The 21,211-nt window shown below is 44.8% G+C and overlaps 1 protein-coding gene across 5 annotated transcripts in view; it reads left to right on the forward strand.

The window, feature by feature from the left end:
• The window catches only part of DCLK2 (doublecortin like kinase 2), a 780,084-nt gene extending 759,726 nt beyond the window's left edge, over positions 1-20,358 (forward strand). For 4 of the 5 annotated variants that reach the window (XM_069631258.1, XM_069631257.1, XM_069631260.1 and 1 more), the window contains one exon: positions 18,762-20,358. In XM_069631258.1, coding sequence (XP_069487359.1) covers positions 18,762-18,980 — 219 coding nt within the window. In that variant the 3' untranslated portion in view covers positions 18,981-20,358. Of the gene's footprint in view, positions 1-1,340; positions 1,421-18,761 lie in introns of all 5 variants that reach the window. The other variant, XR_011282260.1, reaches the window with a different exon arrangement.
• The last annotated feature ends 853 nt before the right edge of the window (positions 20,359-21,211 follow it).

The following is a 21,211-nucleotide window of genomic DNA, read 5'->3' on the forward strand; positions in this document are numbered from 1 at the left end:
ATTACTCTATAGGGAAGTCAGAAGTAAGTCCACAGGAGCGATATGGAAACGGTTGAGTTTGTAATCTAGACCCAGTTCCATACAGCACAAATTATTTGAGGTTGTTTGAGGTACATTAGGTAGCTGCGTCTAGAACCAGTGTTCTGTCCTTTCGAAGGCCTTCTCTGTAGCAAAACCCCACGCTCCCGACCCATACAGTCGAACAGAGAGCGCCACAGCCCCATAGAAGCAGAACATATAGTTACTTATCTATTTTTCTAAATGATTTGGAAGCAGGCAATGTTTTTATATGGCTCTCAATTCTGGATTATTTCTGCTTCCACATGCAATAATAGCTGCTGTTACCCAATTCAATGGTGTTCTGTTTATCAACCTCCAAATGATGAAGGGCCGATCTGGCCCTGCCTAGAGATTAACTTGTAAAGTGCTGGCATCACCCGTTTAAGAAGCGAGTAATATCTACTCTGCAATGGCATATACAGTCTTTTCACAGAATAAATGTTCCTTGAGCTTTTTTACCCAACACTTTTCATTGAATGTATTTTTGACCAAAAAACTCTTTCCTTGAAGTTTTTAACATTGAAACATGCATTAAATGTTTTAGGTAAAAAAACTCTTGGGGGAAAATGTATGTTTGGAGTGTTTGTAAGGGTTAAAAACAGGGGTTTGTGGCGGGACCATACAGGTTGATGGGGGTGTCTACGGTGCTGCACAGTGATGAACTTAATTGATGACTGTATGCAATCTAGTTCAGCACTGGACAGCGCCAGATACACCCCCATCAACTTGTATACCGAATGCACTGTCCAGCGCTGAAATTACTCAGACACTACACAAGTCTGAGGGAGCTGTCCAGTGCTGAACTAGATTGTTACTGTATGCAATCTAGTTCAGCACTGGACAGCTCCCTCTGACTTTATTCATGTTTTGCCGATTGTTTTTTTTTACATAAACTGCATTTCCCGATTTCACATTCAAAAAATGAAAAGTGTTTATATACCGAAACTCTTTACATTAAGTGTTTCGGTATATAAACTCTTTATGTATGTAAATTCGGTGAAACAGTTTTCGGTGAAAAATAATCAGCAAAATATGCCCTCGATGTATATTTTTCGAGGTAAAGACAATGAACCCTGCAATGGTTGGTGTTATGTGACGGTCCAATGGAAAATATATTTTTAAACATTTTACTATGAATACCCCTAAGTAATTTCTGTATATTTTGTGTGTGTGTGCGTGCGCGCGCGCATGTATAATGGTGCAGGTGTCATATCCGGGTTGGGGGTGAGGTGCGACTGCAACAGTGAAGTTGATGCTCTTGTTTACCTTTCATTTGACAGTTTGAGTTTGACTTGTAAAGCGGGGGCTCCTCTGCTTCACATTCTTGAGACGCTGGAGATCAGCCTGCAGAAGAGGCCTGGTACTTACACAATTTAGCAAGCACATCCATCCTATCTTGCTCTCCTTAAGTTTGCATGTCACTTAAACTGCCTTCCCATCTCGTGACGCAGCCCTTGGCTTACCTGTTGGGGTGTCTATTTGGCGCTGATGGGTGCTTTGGGGAACCCTCTTTTAAAATCTTTTAGGGGACACTCTTAAATCACTTTACTCTGGCACTAGATAAGATGCACAATTTTGTTTTCAGTATCAACCGGTCATAAATGTGGTAAAACGTGTATTTCTTCCCACAGACAGTGACATTCTCCCACTGACAAATGCTGGTAATGCCAGGGCAAATCATGACGTTGCTCTCACGTGTTACAGGCATGTTCCCTTATATGATGGGCCCATGCATACTCCCAATTGGGGGTAAGCTTTAGACCTGGCTTGCCACTGTAGCCTGAATATGGCAAGTAGAGGAGCTACACTTGTGTTCCAGCACAAATGAAGCCCGTCGCCCTCGTCTGCAGCAACGCCACAATTTATTTACAGATATCTCACATCCTCTTTCCTCACCTGATCCTTACTGACATGGTCCGAATCTGCATCACTGTGAGACCAGCAGCCACTGCCACCAATTAATTGAAGGCCCTCCTACCCCCGGAAGTAGCCTGTAATGGCCATCCATTTTGGCTACATTCCCACTGTTGCCCAAGCAGTCAAAATCATGTAAGGAAGGCAGAACCAGGGCAGTGAGCGCCCCTGATGCGTGATTGAAACGTTACCTACCTTGCCATATCCTGATTACAAGAGGATATGAGTAACTAGGTGCCAACAAAACCCGGGGACACCCAGGGGTTCCAGATTGGGGTCTGCAGCATGAGCAAACTCCCCTCTGCTCTTAAGGAAATCCTATGCAGACTGCAGTGCTCCTTCAGCCATGGAGAACAGCAGAAAACGGTTCCAATGGTTGCAAAAAAAGGGACTTTTCTTTGGTGTTCATTTCAGCAGCTAAACGTTCTAAAGACAAGTCCCCTGAGTTGAATTCAAACAGATCTCTCTACTCACTGTGCGTAAGTGAAACTTAAAAACAACTCTAACATAAAACAGTAGACAACATCCTGTTTTAAAAAGTGTAGTAATGTTTATAGGAAACCTTACAAGTTACATGGAAAGGACCCACCCCAGCCAATCTCCCCTCCCCCCATCAAGCTTTGCCACATGGGCGCAAGGGGGACACTGGTGCGTATGGGGAGGGGAGTGAGCGGGACTACGGTGATCCGATCCTTACTCCAGACACAAGGTGTACTAGTTAGTATGTGTAGGGCTGACCCAGGCCCCAACCTTAGTGGGACTCAGAGCCTAGACCTCTGCATAGCCACAAAACCAGTCAGTGCCCACCACCGGATTACAAAGCGATAAGGTAGACCAGAAAATCAGGAGGGGGTTGCACAAAGTTGTTGGTTATGGCCACTGTCAAGGAGTGCATATTCTTTTTTTGTTTGGACACCATTTCTAGGGACAGCGAGGTTGAGGGGCTGCAGTCTCACGAGAGACGGCAATGTGGATGTGCGTGGTTTGGCACGCAGCGCTGCAGATGAGAGCAGACCAAGGGTCAGAGCGGATGCTGCTCCTGCTCAAGGCCTGAGCCATTCATTACCCACACTATCCAAGGCTCATAGTAGACTCTGCCCTATGACTGTACACATAGGTAGTGAAGTAACTACCATACATTATGAAGAGGACTTCTATGGCAGTGTGCTGATTACCTTTCCCCTTCGATTTGTGAGCTGACAATAGCCCCTCCTCCCCCTTCAATCTGTGCAGTGTCCTATGTGAGACCACTACATAATTGGCGACGAGGATCAAGGACAGAACTCACCAGCTCTATCATGCATGGTGCGACACCTCAGTGTTTCTCCAATCCCCAGGTAGGCCTGTGATACAATGGCTGCAATGGGAACCATTGCTCAACGTGTATTTGGGGGCAGTCGTAGGCACAGACTATGCTGCGGGGAGAAAGAAAGCTGTGCTGCTCAATGCCATGGGACTGGAAGGACAAATGCTGTTTGCTGGCTTGATGACCGAACAGGCAGTGGGGGATGCTGATACATTTAAGAAAGCTGGGCACAGAACTGTAAAAAGGTTTTCCAATAAAGAAAAGGGGTTCCTCGGCTCAGAAGTCAAACAGCTCCCCAATGACGGTGGATGATTTCTTAAGAAACAAAGAATGGATGGACTTATCCGTCTATGAAGAGCCGGAGGAGAGGTGCCATCAACAATCATTGACGCGTCAATCCGCAAGGGAGGTATTCCCCCAAAAACACATCAATGACAAGGGGCGGAAAAGGAAAGACTCTATCCAAGACCCACCAGACAGTAGGGAAAGAACAGAAAGTAAAGAACAATCAGAATCAACTACTGTCAGAAATCGGGTGGAATATAAAGAGGAAAAGAAGGTAGACAGACGGACTCAACATCTTCCTTCATACTCCAAGTCTGACTATCAACGAGACCTTTGGGAACGGAAGGAAAAACACTGGTACTTCCATAACTCTGCGGAAGAGAGAAGCGATTCGAGACACTATGCCGACCGAGGCCGTCAGAAAAGAAAGCCAGAGTCCGAACCCGACCAACCGTCCATAATTTTGAAATTGGAACAAATGAGAGAAAACAAAGAGGACATAATTCTAAACAGAAGCACAATTCTGAAAATCTTTAGACATCTAAGGTCGGTACATCGCCTGTCGACAGAGGATCTAACACTAGTGGAACCGTACCACTCAGGCAGCAAAGCAAAATGCTACCTATATATAAAAGGGAAGAACTACGGAGCTCAACTGCAGGAAGCCAAAGAACTACTAGCCGAGAAAGGCCTATGGTTAAGTGAGATCACCCCAAAGACAAAGGTGAACAAGCCCAAGTCTCCAAAAATAAACAAGGGCAAGAACACTCATTATATATCCAGAACGGAAGAACTGTACAGAGACAGCCGGTTGCAATACGACAAAGAAAGACCCGACTACCCAAAAGAAAAACCAAGTCAAGGACGAACCGAACCAAAAACAACCACAAACAATAAAACAGATGCAAAGAGCAAAGGTGTCACCCGATCAACGGAATCAACACGTCGAAAAAGAGCTACCTCTGTTGAAACGGGGAATTATGAAACAGCACCCAATGAAGTTTCCGTCATTGAAAGAAGTCCCTCAGGCTATATCTGTGCCCACATCAAAACCACTATGGGCTTGGTTACCAAAATCACTCACAGCAACTTTGACCAAATAGCAACGATCCGCCCTAGGAGACGGGGCCACAGAACGAACATCTCCAACAACTCGACGTGTGAGGGAAAAAAAGATCCAGATAGCCTCATGGAACACCTGTGGATATAAACATTTTACGACGGGGGGGGGGGGTCCGGGTCTGGGTCAATTTGAAATAATTGCACTTCAGGGACAATGGCTAACTGAGAAACCTTCACTGGAGGGTTACGAGATCGCTTTTGCCCCAGCAAACAAGAACAGACTGGGGCGCCCTTCATCCGGTCTTTTGGTGGCGATTAGAGTGGACTGCGGGCTAAGCATTACAGAATCTATTACAGCCTCAAGCCACATGCAAGTGATCAAACTGACATGGACAATTCCAGAGAAACAGCCAGAAAAGAGAACAGTTAAAGAAATTGGAATAATCAATATCTACTGGAACCCACAAGCAATCACAGACAAAAAATTCCTAACAATATTGGAAAAAGAAATCGACAGGTTATATGCGGAAAAGAACATCGCCCATGCCTTAATTTGCGGGGATCAAAATCTGAAACAAAAAAACGAACGCATCTACATCCATCACTGAACGAAGAAAATCCACCCTAGAATCTAGAGGGGAGTTGTGGCACAATCTGATGTCTTCAAGAGGGTTCTACAATCTAGATCAGACATTCCCACTCTCCAGCAGACTGCCAACTTGGGAGAGGGGTGCCCTAAACAGCACATTAGATTACATCTACGTATCAGAGGCCATGTTGGAAGTGATCATAGAATTTGAAGTGATGCAAACTATCCCAAGTGACCACAATCTGCTAGGAGCAGCATGGATCTCAACAAAGGTGCCCCACCAAAAAATGAACTCGGAAATTGAATGTAATACAAAGGGAACCCGCTTAAAGTTGACCACCGAGAGAATAGAAGACCTGTTCAAAGCATATAAAGCCTCAACGAAAACGGTGGAACTTGAGCAAAAAACCATCGATTATCGCCCTTTTCTGAGCCTGTACAAAGTTCCCGCTTGTCAAAGAATTGGAAAGCCACCTACGGGGAACCATCTATACGATAAACAAGTCGTGGCAAAAGGGCTAGCTTGAGACAACTAAAGCGAAAAGCCAAAAAACACAACTCACCGGATCTAGCAGCACAAGTAATTCAAGAAGAAAGAAATTATAAAGCCTGGATTAAAACTCACAGAATCAATCTATATCAGAAAGATTCAGAAGAGATCCTGAGAAATGGAGCGGGGGAAAAACTCCAGGAGCTTCTGGAACCTCTTAAAAACTGGTATAGAACAGAAAACCAATGTGCCAGCAAACCACGTAAGCGAAGAAAAGTGGATATTACACTTTGAAGCGCTGTTCCGAAAACCATCGGGAAATGAGGACTAAGTTCGTATCCAACAAGACAGCCCGTGGGTGGACGTCTCAAACCCAGAGGACATCAGGGAGATAATCAACAAACTAAAAAACTCTCGAGCACCGGGACCAGATGGTGTCACTAACATAGACTTAAAGGGAATCCATTGTTTTTGAAATGATTTAATCAGCCTAGTCCTCAAATACTGAGACATCAAGAGCCATCCCAAAATCTTGGACCTCAGCTAACGTGGTACCCATTTACAAAAGAGGAGACAAGTCTGATCCTGGCAACTATCGGCCCATAGCATTGCTCGACACGATCGGGAAAGTTTTCGGCATGCTGCTCCTAAAGAAATTCCAACTATGGGCAACGGAGGCACCATGTAACGACCCATTTCAAGCAGGCTTTAAGAAAAACTCATCCACGACGATAAACATCATGCTCCTTAGCATAATCAAGAGCAAAGTCGCTGAGGAAGGGGCCTCGGTGTTCGTGGCCTTCATAGACCTGACCCAGGCCTTTGACTGGGTGGATAGAGAACTCTTATGGAAGAAATTGAACTCCTGGAACTGCCCGCAAGCCATCCTGGCTCCAATCAAAGCGGTACATACAAACACCTCCATCACAGTGAAATTAAACATACAAGGCGACCTGTCGGAAGAAATTCCTATACGAAGAGGGGTGAAACAAGACTGTCCCCTGGCACCGGCCCTGTTTGTCGCATTCATGGGCGATTTCAAAGATTCCTACGCCTCAGTGAGAGCTTTTCCACCAAAAATTGGAAATACATCAATGCCACGTCTAATATACGCAGACGATATAGTACTAATGGACCTAACCCAAATAGGGCTGCAGCGTCAATTAGATAATTTGGCAAACTACATCAAGCTCTCAAACCTGGAGATAAATAAAGAAAAAACAAAAATCATAACTTTGGGGAAATCAACAAAGAAACAGAAACATTTCAAGTGGACAATGGAAAACGTCCCGATTGAGAAAACAACAAAATTCAAATTTCTGGGAGTTATTATTGACAACTTGCCTCAAGAAACGAGCATGCAAGAACACCTATGGGCAAAAGTAAGATCACTGGCAACCCAAGCCAAAATACTGGAAAGGAAATATGGAAGATTCTCCCTTATACCTACCATCGAATTCTTTAAGGCAAAAGCAGTTCCGGCACTTGCATACGGTTCTGAAGCCATGCCTGAGATACCGGACACCCTTTGGCTGAGGCTAGAAGGTTATTTCTGGAGGACTGTATTGAACCTACCAAAATCAACTGCAATGGCCGGAATAAGGAGAGAATTGGGACTTTCGTCGTTGAAATCGTCGGTTGAAGCAAAAAATCTGGCGTTATATCAGAAAACCATCATTTCACAACGCCTCCCGCTCTACCAGTTGATAAACGAGGAAGGGTGCAGAGAAAAGTGCAAAATGCTGAAGAAATGGTCAACAAAGATAAAGCAAAATTTAGACCTTGTAGCTTGCACAGAAGCTGATTTAATTGGAAATCCAGATAAAGTCAAGAAGAAACTGGCAGACTTAGACTGGATTGCTACTGAGGAAAAAGCGTCGAACAACAAACACTTGAAACACCTTCCATATTATGTACTAAAGAGGAACGAAACAGCTCAATATCTAAGAAGGTTCCCGAGTAGACCACTTTGCCAACTATTCTTAAGAGCACGTCTAAACTTGCTTGCCACAAATGAAATACTTCAAATTAGAGGCCAGTCAGAATACAACACCTGCAGACTCTGCAAGATGCCGGACCAGATGGAAAACGTGAGACACTTGCTTTCTAGCTGCCAGGCTTTGTCCACTATACGCCTAGCCTACTGACGCGACATACTGAGTCCGTTCACAGAGCTGGAAGAAGAGCAGTGGTGGCCGCAGTTAATTTGGGGGAGGAATGACTACCTGGACCTTAGCTACAGCTAAGATTCTGCAAATTGCCCTGACAAAATGCAATCAGCAGTGCAAAGAAGATAGCTGAGAGACTGGCCTCTGGAGCCCTGCTACAAAATGTTTTAAAGAAGAAGCACATTCACACCAGATCTTGTAAAATCTAAATTTAGATAAAAACAAGTTAAAAAACAAATAAAAAATAAAGAAAACACTGTGCTGCACCGACTAAAGTTTTACACAAGAAAGCAAGAAAGTGCTCAGCCTCAATGCCATGGGGCTGAGTTGACAACTGCATCGCTCGGATGAGGGAGCTGGCTGCATTGTGCAGTTTTGGCAACAATGACAAAAATATGATCTGCGACATTCTGATGATGCATACCAATTGTAGAAAGGTGCAGGGCAAATGTATCCTCGATAAAGAACTAACTTTGGGCAAAACGGTTCAGATTGCCAGAGGAAGAGCCCTTCTGCAGATGCAAAGAAATGGCGGAACGTGTACGCTCAGTGCAATGGAGAGCGCAACGTGACCGACCCAGGCATGACTTTGTTGATGGAAAAAGGAGGGAAGAGGAGGGAGCCCCTAAAATATCAAAGTAGCACCAGCACATGACACTTAGCAAATGACAAAGATTGCCCTGAGAGAAGTAAAGAGTGCTCAAATTGCCGAAGATTTGGCCACATTGTCATAGCCTGCAAATGGAAGGGGAAGAAAGTCACCTACATTTTGCAGGCAACGGGTACGTGAGTGGAGGTGATTAAGACGTTGATGATTGCCATACAGTCATAATGGTGAACAGCTTGAAGGTGAGAAGAGAGAAACTGCATTGTGTGATAAAAGTAGATGGCAACGAGTCTCGAGTGATGGTGGACTCGGATTCTGATCTAACCATTCTGCCCATTCAAACATACAAGGACATGGTGGGATGTCGTAAAGTGCAAGTCAGAAGAACGAAACCTAGAACCGCAGTGTTTGGGGACACGTCAGTGGACATGTTGGGCTACATCAATGCAAACATTGAGTTCAAAGGTAGACAAACCTTGGCCAGAGTATATTTCTCGGAAGAAGGCCCAGCAGTAGTGGGGTGTAATTACCAGGACAAACTTAACATAAGGTTGGTTCCCAGCACCAATGATCAAATGCTTTCAAGCAAAACAGGAGACGCGTCAGTGTTGAGAGATGAATTCCCGATACTATTCTCTGAAGTGCCAGGAAAAATAAAAAATGACGTCCACAAAATCCGGCTGAAATCAAATGCAGTTGCAATCAAACACAAGGTGAGGCCTCTGCCTGCAACTGCAAGGAGCGCTTTGCAAGCCCAACTAACAAAGATGGTCAAAGGAGGTAGCATTGAGACTGTGAATCCTTCGAGTGGCTGAGCCCACTAATACTTAATAAGAAGCAACATTCCAGTGACATCAGTGTTTGCATGGATCTGCGCAGCTCATAATCCTTATGATGAAGGAAGCAAGATCTTTCTCATAATTGGACATGTGCTATGTGTACCACCAGATAAGCCTCCACGAAGAGTCCTGACCACTAACCGCATTCATCATGCCATTGGGCACTTACCAGTATACCCGCATGCCGTTTGTATTGTCATCCGCCACGTTGGCATTCCAAACAATGATGGTTTCCCTGCTGTGAAATGTGGGGAACATGTCATACTTTCGGGATGACATCCTCATCTATGCAGAAGATGCTGAGACCCACAATAGAATACTGATAAAAGTGCTGGAGAACTTCAAGAATAAGGAGTACACCTTAGATATGAGAAGTGCGTGATCAGAGCAAAAGAGGTGGAAGCCCGAGGGTACAAAATCTCAAAGGACGACATCGGTGCCAAGTTGAACCTCTTACAAGCCATAGTCAAAGCCCCAGCACCAGAGTCAATAGATAACTGCATTCTTTCCTCAGACTCACGGAGTACTATGCAAAGTTTGTACCACGGTTTTCGGAGACTACCGCTCCACTGCGAAGATTGCTGAAAAAAGGGGCCACTTAGGAGTAGAGTCTCGAACAAAATACCGCGTTTGAAGAATTCAAGAGGAGAATAGTGAATAACCTGTGTCTGACACCATTATACACAATGTGGGAAACCTACTAACTACTGATGCCAGTGCATATGGGTTAGGAGCCACGTTGACACAGAAGAAAGGCGACATTAAACATGGCCATAAACCTTTAATTCACATGCTGATCCTTTGGGGCACAAAGACCTCCACTCCGCAACTGCCATGGATAACGGCCAAGCTGCAAGAGTACACATATGAAATAATTCACATAGCAGGTTGAATGAATGCACAAGCAAGACTACATGTCGCATCTACTGGAGCACAAAGAGCCAGCCACTACATTTCTTCAAGATGAATGCGTGGCAGCATCTGTTAATGATCTGAAAAACTGCAAATTTCGAGAAATTTGTGAAATCCACTGGATGGAAGAAGTGGCCAAAGATGCCACCCTGAAAAGAGTTGCCTACTGGGCTTGAGATGGATGGTCCAGTGAAAGGACCATTCCAGAACAATTGAGGCCTTACTGGAAAGTGAGCAAAGACATATACAAGGATGATGGGCTACTGATGAGTGGGGCAGGGGGATCAAGTTATACCTCCCGTAGCAATTGCGGAAAGTAATACTGCGCAGAGCACACTCAGGCCATCTAGGTGGCAACATGACCATGCAAAGAGTGTAAGAGTACTAGTGACCGTGTATGGACCAAGACATCAGGGTAATGATAGAGAGATGCCATGAGTGTATGAACAGTGATAAGAGGCTCAAATTTCGGCAAGCCCTGTTGATCCCTACTGAGACTCCTGCAGGACTATGGCACAAGTTGAGCCTTGATTTATTAGAACCGCTGGACACCTTGTCGTCTGACTATAAATAGGGTGTAGTGTTGGTAGACTAAATGTCAAAATGGTTTGAGGTGGAATTTATACCCCATATAACCACAGCTACCATAATGGAAGTGCTGAACACATTTTTCAGAGAGAAGGCCTGCCCAAAGAGATAGTAACGGACATTGGGGTTCAGCTAATATTCAGAGAAATTGAAGTGTTCTTGTGTACTCACAATATCAAACAGATCAGAGCAAGCCTTTATCACCCTCAGGCCAATGGACTTTTTGAACGGACAAATCGGTTCATAAAAGGCGCCTTGCAATTAGCGGCAGCATTGGGGATGAACCCCCTACGGAACCACTAGGGGAGCAATTGCAACTCATCGCCTGACTCTGAACGCAGTCACCAACGTGTTGCCTTTTCAGCTGTTTTGGAGACGAGGGCTGCATCCACTCTAGTGCCCCTGTGGTTATCCAGTGTGTGGTTAGATGACATGGTCGACATAAAACAGCTAGTCTGGAGAATACAAAAGGGTAAAGACAAGATGAAAGCACTGAGCGACACTCAAGTGACAGGGTCCAAGTACAGCCAACCGCTGGAAGTGTGGCGGAAAGGTACCAACCACATATGCACCAGAAATAGAAGAAAGTGGAACCTCGAACGAGACGCTATGTTCAGAAGGCAGACTTCTGAGTTGAGTTTCTTGGCAGAACCGACAAGAGGAGACAAAGCGGTAAGGGCCTCAAGAAGGGAACAGTCCCAGACAAAGTACAAAAATGTAAAGAGAAATACAGGATAAAGAAGTCATCACATCACATCGCAGGCCAGGTGCAGAGCGCAGAGAACAGAGACCACGTCCCCAAGATCATTGCCTGCTGAGAACTGGACCCAAAGAGAGAGGAGAACACCTACAAGGTACATGTACTTCGTGATGGAGTAGTACCAGGCTGCTCAACAAAAGGAGGTATGTGGATCTGCAGCCTTACGCGAGACTGCAATGCAGATGTGCGTGGCTTGGAGCGCAGCGCGGCAGTTGAGTGGGCCGAAGTACATAGCAGACGCTCCCCGGCACTGCTCCAGCTCAAGGTAGTCTCTGCCCCATCACGTTACTCATACGTAGTGAAGTAACTACCGTACGTTATGAAGAGGAATTTGATGGCAGTGTGCGGATTACTTTTTCGCTTTGTTTTGTGAGCTACTAATAAACCCCCCTTCAATCACCAATCTACAAAGGTGACTGTTTTATGACGCGCGCACTCTTCTCCATTTAGGATTGGGAGGAGGGTGGGGTGTTAAGACTGTCACTGCCCTTTACAAATGTCCATGTAAATATACTGGGTAAGAGCCCGCGCCCCTTAATGGTGCACCCATCTTTACATCATGCCTAGCTAGATTCCACTTGCCTAAGAAGTGGCCTGGTGCCCTTTTTAAGTTCCCATCCACCCCTTCGCCATCGGGCTCCTACTTCATTTCTCCACTATTGTACAGCGCCCCTTAATAGGGCTGTTCTGCCTGCCGAGTTATGTTTCGTAGCGCACCGCGGTTCAAAACACGATGTTCCTGGCAAATAAATACAAAATAATGCAAAATCTTGTGAGAAATCTGAGACTAGCGCTACTGGTCAGTTCTTTTCTTTATGGGAAAATAACGGATATTGTACTATTTGCTGGATATTGATGAATGTAGTGTAGCCTCATATACAGAATGCCCTTACATGAACTAGACGGAACCGTAGGGCAGTGTTTTCTGATGGAAAACGCTGTTCTTACTGCAGTTTGACGACATGTGGGTAAGCGCTGACACCTGCTGGTAGTTTAGCAGAATGCCTTAAAAAAATCACATTTTCGTCTTGGTTGCCAGTGTCTACTGTGGAATGTGCCGTCTAAAAGACTGTCTCGCTCTTTTTATTGTTAGACTGCTTTTTTTAGAAATGTGTTTTGTCAGTGTTTAAAGGGTGCTAGTTCTGCTTTAAGTAAGTGTAGTTTCTGTCCTTTGCTTTCTTCCCGCCTTCCCACCTCTCTCCCCACCAACGCCTGCGTTGCTTTCCTCTATAGGTCCAAGACGATGGTATGTACTAACTGCATCTTCAATGCTATGTTTTTTTTCGGCTGCACATCTCAATAAAGCTATTTGTGTATTTAAAAAGGAAGGGAAAAGGAGAAATGCTAAACCTCTTGTTTTTCACCTGTATAATTTACACGAGGCGTAAATTAATGCAAAGAGACATTGTGGGTAATCTGTTTCTCAAAGTAAAAAAAATATATATATAGCCTGGAACTCGAATGCAGGAATTCAAAGATTAAACATCACGGTTCACTGCTATTCAATTATTTTCATGGGCTGTCATCTCGCCCGGAGACGTTAACAAAGATATTTACAATATATGCCACCATTGACGAGGAAAGCTCCTGGAGGCTGCACTGTCAAACATGGCCGCTTTAGCATGGCCAGGCTGTGTATTGTCCTGAAATGCAGCGCTGATTCTTGGTTTCTGATGGCCAGGCTGTGTATTGTCCTGAAATGCAGCACTTATTCTTGGTTTCTGATGGCCAGGCTGTGTATTGTCCTGAAATGCAGCACTTATTCTTGGTTTCTGATGTCCAGGCTGTGTATTGTCCTGAAATGCAGCGCTGATTCTTGGTTTCTGCACACACCCATAATTCATGTTTTAGAAAAATGGATTTCAGAGATGGGGCAAACTGGATCTGCATCGCTTGCCCCCCACCGCTGACTGATGGGTCTTCTCCGTTATCCACCCACCTTCATGTAGGATTGGCAGGGGGTGTGGGGGTGAACTGGCTTATAGGGAACTTTGGAAATGTCCATGTATGCATGTGCACCCAGAGCCTCTTTTGTGTGGAAGTCTTTTATTTACAATTTTCCTTACAGGGAACGATTTGGGATTGCTGAAAATGTGTGCTATGGGGCCACTTTGGAAATTATCTCCAGGACCTCTTTTGGTTCCAAGTCCGCCCCTGAGGGTGGGGATCGGGGTGTCCTGTCTGAAGCAACCAAGTCCTCCTGTCTACTGGTCATGATCGGCTCTTCGTGTCCCACAGCATCTCAATCAACTGGGATAATGGCCCTATGCCATTCTCCTCTCTACTTTTCCGTAACTTGCATCGTCTTTATAGGGTTGATTGCTAATCTAACTACGTAAATGCGCTGCTTCCACAGTGCATGCTGCAATTGGAGTTTGCAGTAGGCGCGCTAGTGTAGCATGTTTCTTATGAGTGTCCCCTGCAACCACCCTAGCCTGTTTCTCATTTGGCTCTCGCTTGTGCCTGCTGCATGTGTTTAGAGGACCCTTGCTATTTGTGTCAATATCGCATGCCTGAGTTGTCATGTCCATGTTCCTTTGGACATTTTATCTTCTCTGCAAACCTATTTCCCTTCACCTCTTGCCTGTCACTCAGACCATATAGTCCACCCACTCACACTTGTCCCTCTGGTCTCCCCTCATTTTTGGTTTGGACAGTGTCAGGTAAAAAGTGTGCACATATTTGTTGCTTGTGTTTTTTTCTTCTCTGGTCCCATTTTCCCTGTACCCCATCACTCATTGCACTGTAAGAAAAGAATTGCATTGCAAGGTTAAACTTAGCCTCATCTTTTTATCACACCAGTCCTTGGTTTGGTGGATGGCTGTGTCGGGTGCTCTTATTGGACAGCTGAGAGGGTACAAAAGAAAATAGCAAAACCCCCATGAAATGTGATTCTCGCGTTTGAATATTTCTATCCTCATTGCCTCTCTCCACTTATGCCGTTTGTCATTTTTCCCCTTTCCAAAAATTCGCTAGTATACCTCACCTTTTCTTCTCCTTAGCATCTTTTCTTCTCGAGCCGTCAGTCCCTGAACTCTTTCTCTAAAATGGCTGAACTGGCAGGTCCTCCAAAGGACGATGCACAGCATGCGCGCTCCTCTGCGTCGTTACCTTCTCTGTCAGGGATTAAGTTCACAAGGTCTTAAAATGGAGAGTCCCAAACTGTGCTGGTCCTGCACCTGCCCCAGAGGCTGGAAGCTGATGAAAAAGACTGCAACCTGCTCATGTGAAATGGTTAATCTACATTGCTCCAAGTCTGTCTTCCTTGTCACACAGTCCATACTCTGAGGGGACAGGTGCTTCGCTCAGGGGAAAAAAACTTTGCTTTTCGCATATTTTTTTAAGTCTCCTTCCCTATATTTGGACGGTCTTGGGGGATAGCTCAGGGGCAACGCGTTAGGTTTGATCCCCGGGTCCGCGTTAAGAAACCTCTGGGTATTAAGTGTGTTATAAATAAATCATTACAATTACATTACAAAAGCAACTCCAACACGCCAAGACTTCCTGTTTTAATTCCAAGCGCTTTGGAACCACAATGGGCTTGGGAGGGGACAGACTGCATCGAGGAAGCCTTAGACTTGGCGTAATGAAGATCACCAGTAAGTGTGTGCGCCAATACCGACTCGTCCATCTTCCTCGTTAGTCCGTACTCTGAGGTTTTACCAAGTCGGAAACCTTCCAGAGATGCAACCAAAACAAGCGCAGCACCCCACAGACACCAAGCTGGTACCTCTCAAAGTGTTAATTGGGGCTTGAGTAGAGTGGGAAACGGCCAAGAGTTTCAGAAGCCCTTAAAGCCCCTGGCTGAGACTCCAAGGAAGCCGCCAGAATCTGACGACATCCTCGTCATCTGAAAGGTATTTAAGGGAAAAAGTCCAGCCCTTACTAAGGACCCAACTCAGACCGTGCAATACGGTGCCCCTGTGGACAACACAGCGCAGACAATAGAACGCATCCATCAAATCTACTTATTTCCAGAAGTACAACATCTACCAATCGGGACACCTGGAAGACCCCAAGGAACTGGTCTGAAGTTAAATGCAGAAACTGATGATCAACTGACCCTTTCTAGACTAGAGACAAGGAGGGCGAGTCCTGGCAGTCTGAATACCAGGAAAGATTGCCTAATTTCTTAGACAGCTGGATTTTGAGACGACCTCTGAGATGTCCTAGATTAAAATATGAAGATGGAGGATTAGGTTTGTCAATCAGGACAGGAAAAATTACAATGAGTCGCCATTATAACTGAAGGCGTGTCGGTGCAACCCCTCAATGGACAAGACCTGTTTCATGAGGAAAAGTACAACAGGCTCTAGAACATGGCCACCCATACACAGTCAGCACACAGCAGATACTGTTAGCTATGCACTTGCACGTTCTCAGTGTCACTGGGCCTAGTAAGGTCGCTGTTTTGTACTCCCCTGTTCCCCTCCCTTGCCTTATCGCGCTCTGAAACACTTGTGTACGAGCGCAATAGAAATAAAATATCAATATAAGGAATGCACCAATTCTGCTCATAGCTGCATCACATTAGGGGAACCCTCAAGGTTCTGCCCTTTCTGGAAAGGAGTAGAAAGTGGAATGAGTCCACTGCACAAGCTGAACCCGTCTTCAACCTAGTGAGATTTGTACCCTTGAAACTAAAGTTCTGCAGCACACACCATTGCCAACCAGGCAAGGGACGTTGGAGAGCAGACTGGAATCAACAAGAGAGGTTCCTTTGCAGAAAGTGGGCAAAACCCATTTTACAGAATGAGGAATGCAGAATCAGGATTTTCTCAGAGATGATCTGGAACTCAAAACGGCAGTCTTGTATACACGTAGTAAAGGTACCATTCGCAAATCAAAGGCCTGCAGTTAACTACCACAGGTCAAGACCCCAAAGGTCTGAGCCCTAACATTAATGGCTCTCAACCAATGGAAACCGCAATGTTACTAAAAAGACAAAAGTCAGCAGGATGGCCAAAATTATGCAGTGCTGGGCCTCATCCAGTGTAGCCAATCTTGTGTTCATAAACGGAGTGTAGACTTAAGTGGGGCTTGACCGGAGGCCTGACTGAATAAAGTCAAAGGACATGTGAAAAAAGATCCCCAATACAGCAGCACTGCTCATGTCTGACATTGGGACCAAACATTCATCCCACGGGTAGTCAAATAACAAACTAATCATTTATGCTTATACCCTAAGGGCTTCAGCTTTGATTATGAAAAAGTGAAAAAAGTAGCACAATTAACCCTTTATGGTGGGCTTTTTGCCAGTAGCGTATTGTAAATAACAGTACAACTGAAAGATAGGTACAGAAAACCGATAAAGTATCAGTTACTCATTAAAAAAGAAAATGACTGGCCCACGCAAAACGGATCTCTACCCTCAGAGGACTGTCCCATCAAATAAACCACACTTTCAATTGGTGTCTTGCATCGCACCACTGCAACAAATGGTTTGACTAATCTCAATAGGAAAAGCTTTTAATTGTTGGTCATCAAATTCAAGAAAAGTAGCAAATAGGCATTTCATGGCTCATATAGACAGTATAAATATTTATATCCAATTCTCTGAGAATATCAGTTCCAGATGTAAGTGAAGTGAACAACACAGACCTTCCATGGCCTGAGAGCAGCATCATTTGATTGAAACATGGAAACGGATAGATTGATGTATTTGTGTAGGAAGGTCTATTTGAGCCAAGTCACACATTCCACAATGCCACCTAGTAGCCATCGCTGGAAGTTCACCTCCAGTTCTGAGTCACACGAGCAAGGCCTTGTGGGCATTGTGACTTGGCTCAAATGGACTTTCCTACTTTCACATTTCAGGTGAAAGTTTTTTTTCAAACCTATTTGAACCCACCGTAACGTTCTTGTTGTTGTGGAAACATGGCCAAATGCTCCAACCACAAGCCTGTCAGGACTATACTGCAACGATGAACCCTAATAATAAGGGTGAACCCAGGTATGTATGTGTCCTGGCAGCCTTACAAATGCCTGTCTTTAGTTTATTACGCTATGTATAAAGTAGCAGACAAAGACAATTTCCTGGAGAAAAAGGTTTGCATTTGAGCTAATTTGCATACCCACAATGCCTTGCTGTTGTGGCTCAGAACTGGATGGGAACTTCCAGCGATGGCTACTAGGTGGCGTTGTGGAATGTGACTTGGCTCAAATGGACTTTCCTACTTTCACATGAAAGTTTTTTTTAAAAGAAGAAACCTTTTTAAACCCACCATAACTTTGTTGGTGTTAAAATATATATATACATATCTATCTACCTACCTATATATGTGTGTGTCATAAGGTGATAAAGAGAACAGGTTTGCCCAGCAGTACATGCCTCTATTTAGTAAAGAAAGTGATCATTTCTTCCAAGGGGGCTCAAGAGAACAGGTGTGCCTAGCAGTGCCTGCCTCTGAGGAAGTGTATTTCTCCACCTAGACCACTGGCGCGCACCACTGGTGGTCTGCCATCATTTTCTAATGAATATCCCAATCCGAATTTGGGAGACTGGGTTTATCCAGAAGTAATCTTTTTACAGAAGCTCATAGGGAACATGGGTAGCCATACCCTGGAGGTTAGGACACCACTTTTTAGTGACAGGGCCTGCCCAGCAGAAACCGCTAGCATATTTTCTTAAAAATAAAGTACTTCCTAAACCTCAATAGGGAACAGAAAATATCCTAAAAGGGAAGAACATAGGTACCACACAATGCTTTTCAGAGTCCTGTCCAAGTGGCGCAATACTAGTTGCCCATGACATGCTGGAGAGGAGTGTTAAAACATTTTTTTTTTTTAATGGGGCTTGTGAAGCACCTGTCTCGCAGGGGTGGAGTCGCTACATCACTGCATAAAGTAAGGACTATGATGAGGAAGAGTAACGGGCAGGTAATGCGGCTTGGGCAGGTAGCGTTGGGGTCAGTCCTGTCCTTTGCTGCATCCCCCCTGGATGTTTGGTCATTACACATCCTGTAGACACACTCTAGCATCTGGTGAATCCCATCTTGCAATACACTGCAAAACACAAATGTCTTTCTTACAAGGGTCATTGCTGAAACCAGAGGATATTTCTCCTTTTCCCTTCATAGTGCATGCTACAGAGTCTCGTATACACTGTATTACTTATGATATGTAATGGACAAGCCACCTTTGATGTAATTGACATGGTTCTCTTATGCTTTCCTTTGTAGAACACGGCTCTAGATAAAGTGGGGCAGATGCTTTGTGATAAACGACTACGAAACAGAGACACAGGTGGGATGGAGCGAGCTTGCCCCACCCTTATTGCAGCTGAGGATCGCCGCCACGCCAGGCTGGTGGCCATCTCCCCTGATTCCTCTGAGCCTACACTGCCCCCTGCCTCTGCATGCCGTAAGGGGGCACTGCAGTTAGGCCGACTGCGTGAATGATGCCCAGACCAAATTTGACTGAAGCACACTGCCCAGGAGACCCTCAAGTGTCTGCCACAGTCCCTCCATCTCACCCTTTGTGCATAGTTTTGTATTGGGTCTAATATCTCACAATTGCGGCATGCCTATACAGAGGTTGTAACTTAAAGATTGAATGGTTTATTCTGTAAGATGGTGATGGTTGTGCTGGCCCCTTAAGGGGGCGTGTGGGTGTGACATCAGCTCTTTTAGGGTTTGCCATTGGTAGAAAGAGTAGTTTGAATTCTTGTTTTTGGTCTTTCTTGATAAAGGTGATTTGTCATAAAATAGGAGTAGGGCAGTCGCTTGACATTTGACCGGTAGGTTTTCTTTCTTTTACAAGAGCGTGAGCCATCAAGACCCCCTTTCTCCAATCCAATTGCTCTTTCCCGCCCCCACACACAGCGGCAGTGGTAGTACAGTGTGTTTGGGACTAATGACATGGACTGTGACACTGCTCTCCCGTTGTCCACAACCAACACTGGATGTCAACCTCTGCATCTGAACGAAAAGGGTACATTAGCAACGGGACGCTTTGACTGCTAGAGCCTGGGGGTCTTTGCTATCCAGGCGTATGGACGTATCCATGAAATGGGAGACTCAAGGCAGGTTTTTAATTTATATGTGTATATGTATAAATATGGGTATTTATTTGTACAAAGTTTGAGGAAGGGTCTTCGCTCCTGCTGTTCTGTAGTGTTCCTCCTTCCCTTTACGCAAAACAATTGCCATTCCATCTACTTCATTGGCTGTGGAACTCTGCTTAATGGAAAGCTTGCTGCATGGTGGACTGTACGCGGCAGGGCCTGGTTCATCCTGCTGCTAGAGTAAGCCCAGTACTCCTTGGAGGAGGAGCACTGAGCAGCCCAACAGGAAGCTCTCTTGCGGCCGACGTCTTCCACACTTTGTCCTGCACTTTTGGCCATTGACGAGTGATCAGCGACGCCGGAGAGGACCAGGCGGTTCATTTCCTGCCGCAAAGTAGTGATTCACTGCGCGGGAGTTGTGGGTTTCCTTTCATCCTTTCGAGTCTGGCCGGCGCAGCTGCCAATCAACCGGAGCCCAGCTATAATCCAATTTTTCACAGTACACACATCCAGTACCAGCTCATCTCCCCAGGTCTGTCCCGTAAGAATACCAAGTGCATGGCAATCGGAACTAATGAGGGCAACGCCGGCCCCAAATCTCACTAATGGCCTGGAGTTGTCCTGTGCTGCATTGTTTGGGTTTGGCTTCATTTATTTAATCTCCTTTATTCTTTGAGCAAAAGTATGTGTTTTAGTTCACTTTCACTGTTTTGATTTTCCAGAAGAGTTGTGTAAAATACATGCAATAAAAAGAAAATTTCACAAAAAATAAAGCCACGTCGTCTCCCTTTTTTGTCTTTTTTTTATGGTTCTCCTACATGCTTCGTGGACCTATATGGCCCTGCAGCATGTGACACGCATCCAATACCTGTGCGTCGTGCAGAAGATGAATGGGAAGGATGTGTATGTAAGGAGAATCTGTACCCTCGTGTATGCAGTGCAGACTAAAAGCTCCGATTCGCCCATCATTTCTTCCACTTGAACAAATAGTTATTTTAAAAATAAATGTATTCTGTTATTTAGTTTACTATAAACTTTTTACACACTATTCCATTTCATCATTTCACAATTACTAAAACAATCAAAATGTCCATCTTCATAATGGATATCTTTCATTTAAAAGACCAAATTCATAAATATTCTGTTATTTCATAAAGTCAGTGAGCAATCAATTAGCAAATGTTCTTTATTTTTCTTCAGTCTGGATTATCCAATTCCATTCTAATTTTCTCCAGAAGTCAATCCCTGCACATAGCGAAGCTTGCTTATGACCTTCCAGGAACATCAGCCACCTTTCACCTGGGGGTGAGTGTTGTACAATTTTCCATATGCTTTGCCAGGAAGCATGACCACTCATCAGATGCTCCCTGACAAAGCATTAATACATGCTTCACCATCTCTGAACTTTTTTGATTATTACACACACTACGACTCCCATTGTTTATTCCACGTTGACCAGTTCTGTGCCCATATTCATTTGTTGAATAAACCTTTAGCGTTATTCTCAATAGTCATTAAGATAAAGAATGGAAGATTAGATGTCAACCACAGCCATCTTGTGTTTTCACATGGTACAAGATTAAGTAACCTATACAGTGTGTATATCCAGCCAGGAGGAGCACACAT

Source organism: Ambystoma mexicanum, chromosome 6q (assembly GCF_040938575.1).
Source record: "Ambystoma mexicanum isolate Mex_15411 chromosome 6q, UKY_AmexF1_1, whole genome shotgun sequence".
In the NCBI taxonomy this organism is placed as follows: domain Eukaryota; kingdom Metazoa; phylum Chordata; class Amphibia; order Caudata; family Ambystomatidae; genus Ambystoma; species Ambystoma mexicanum.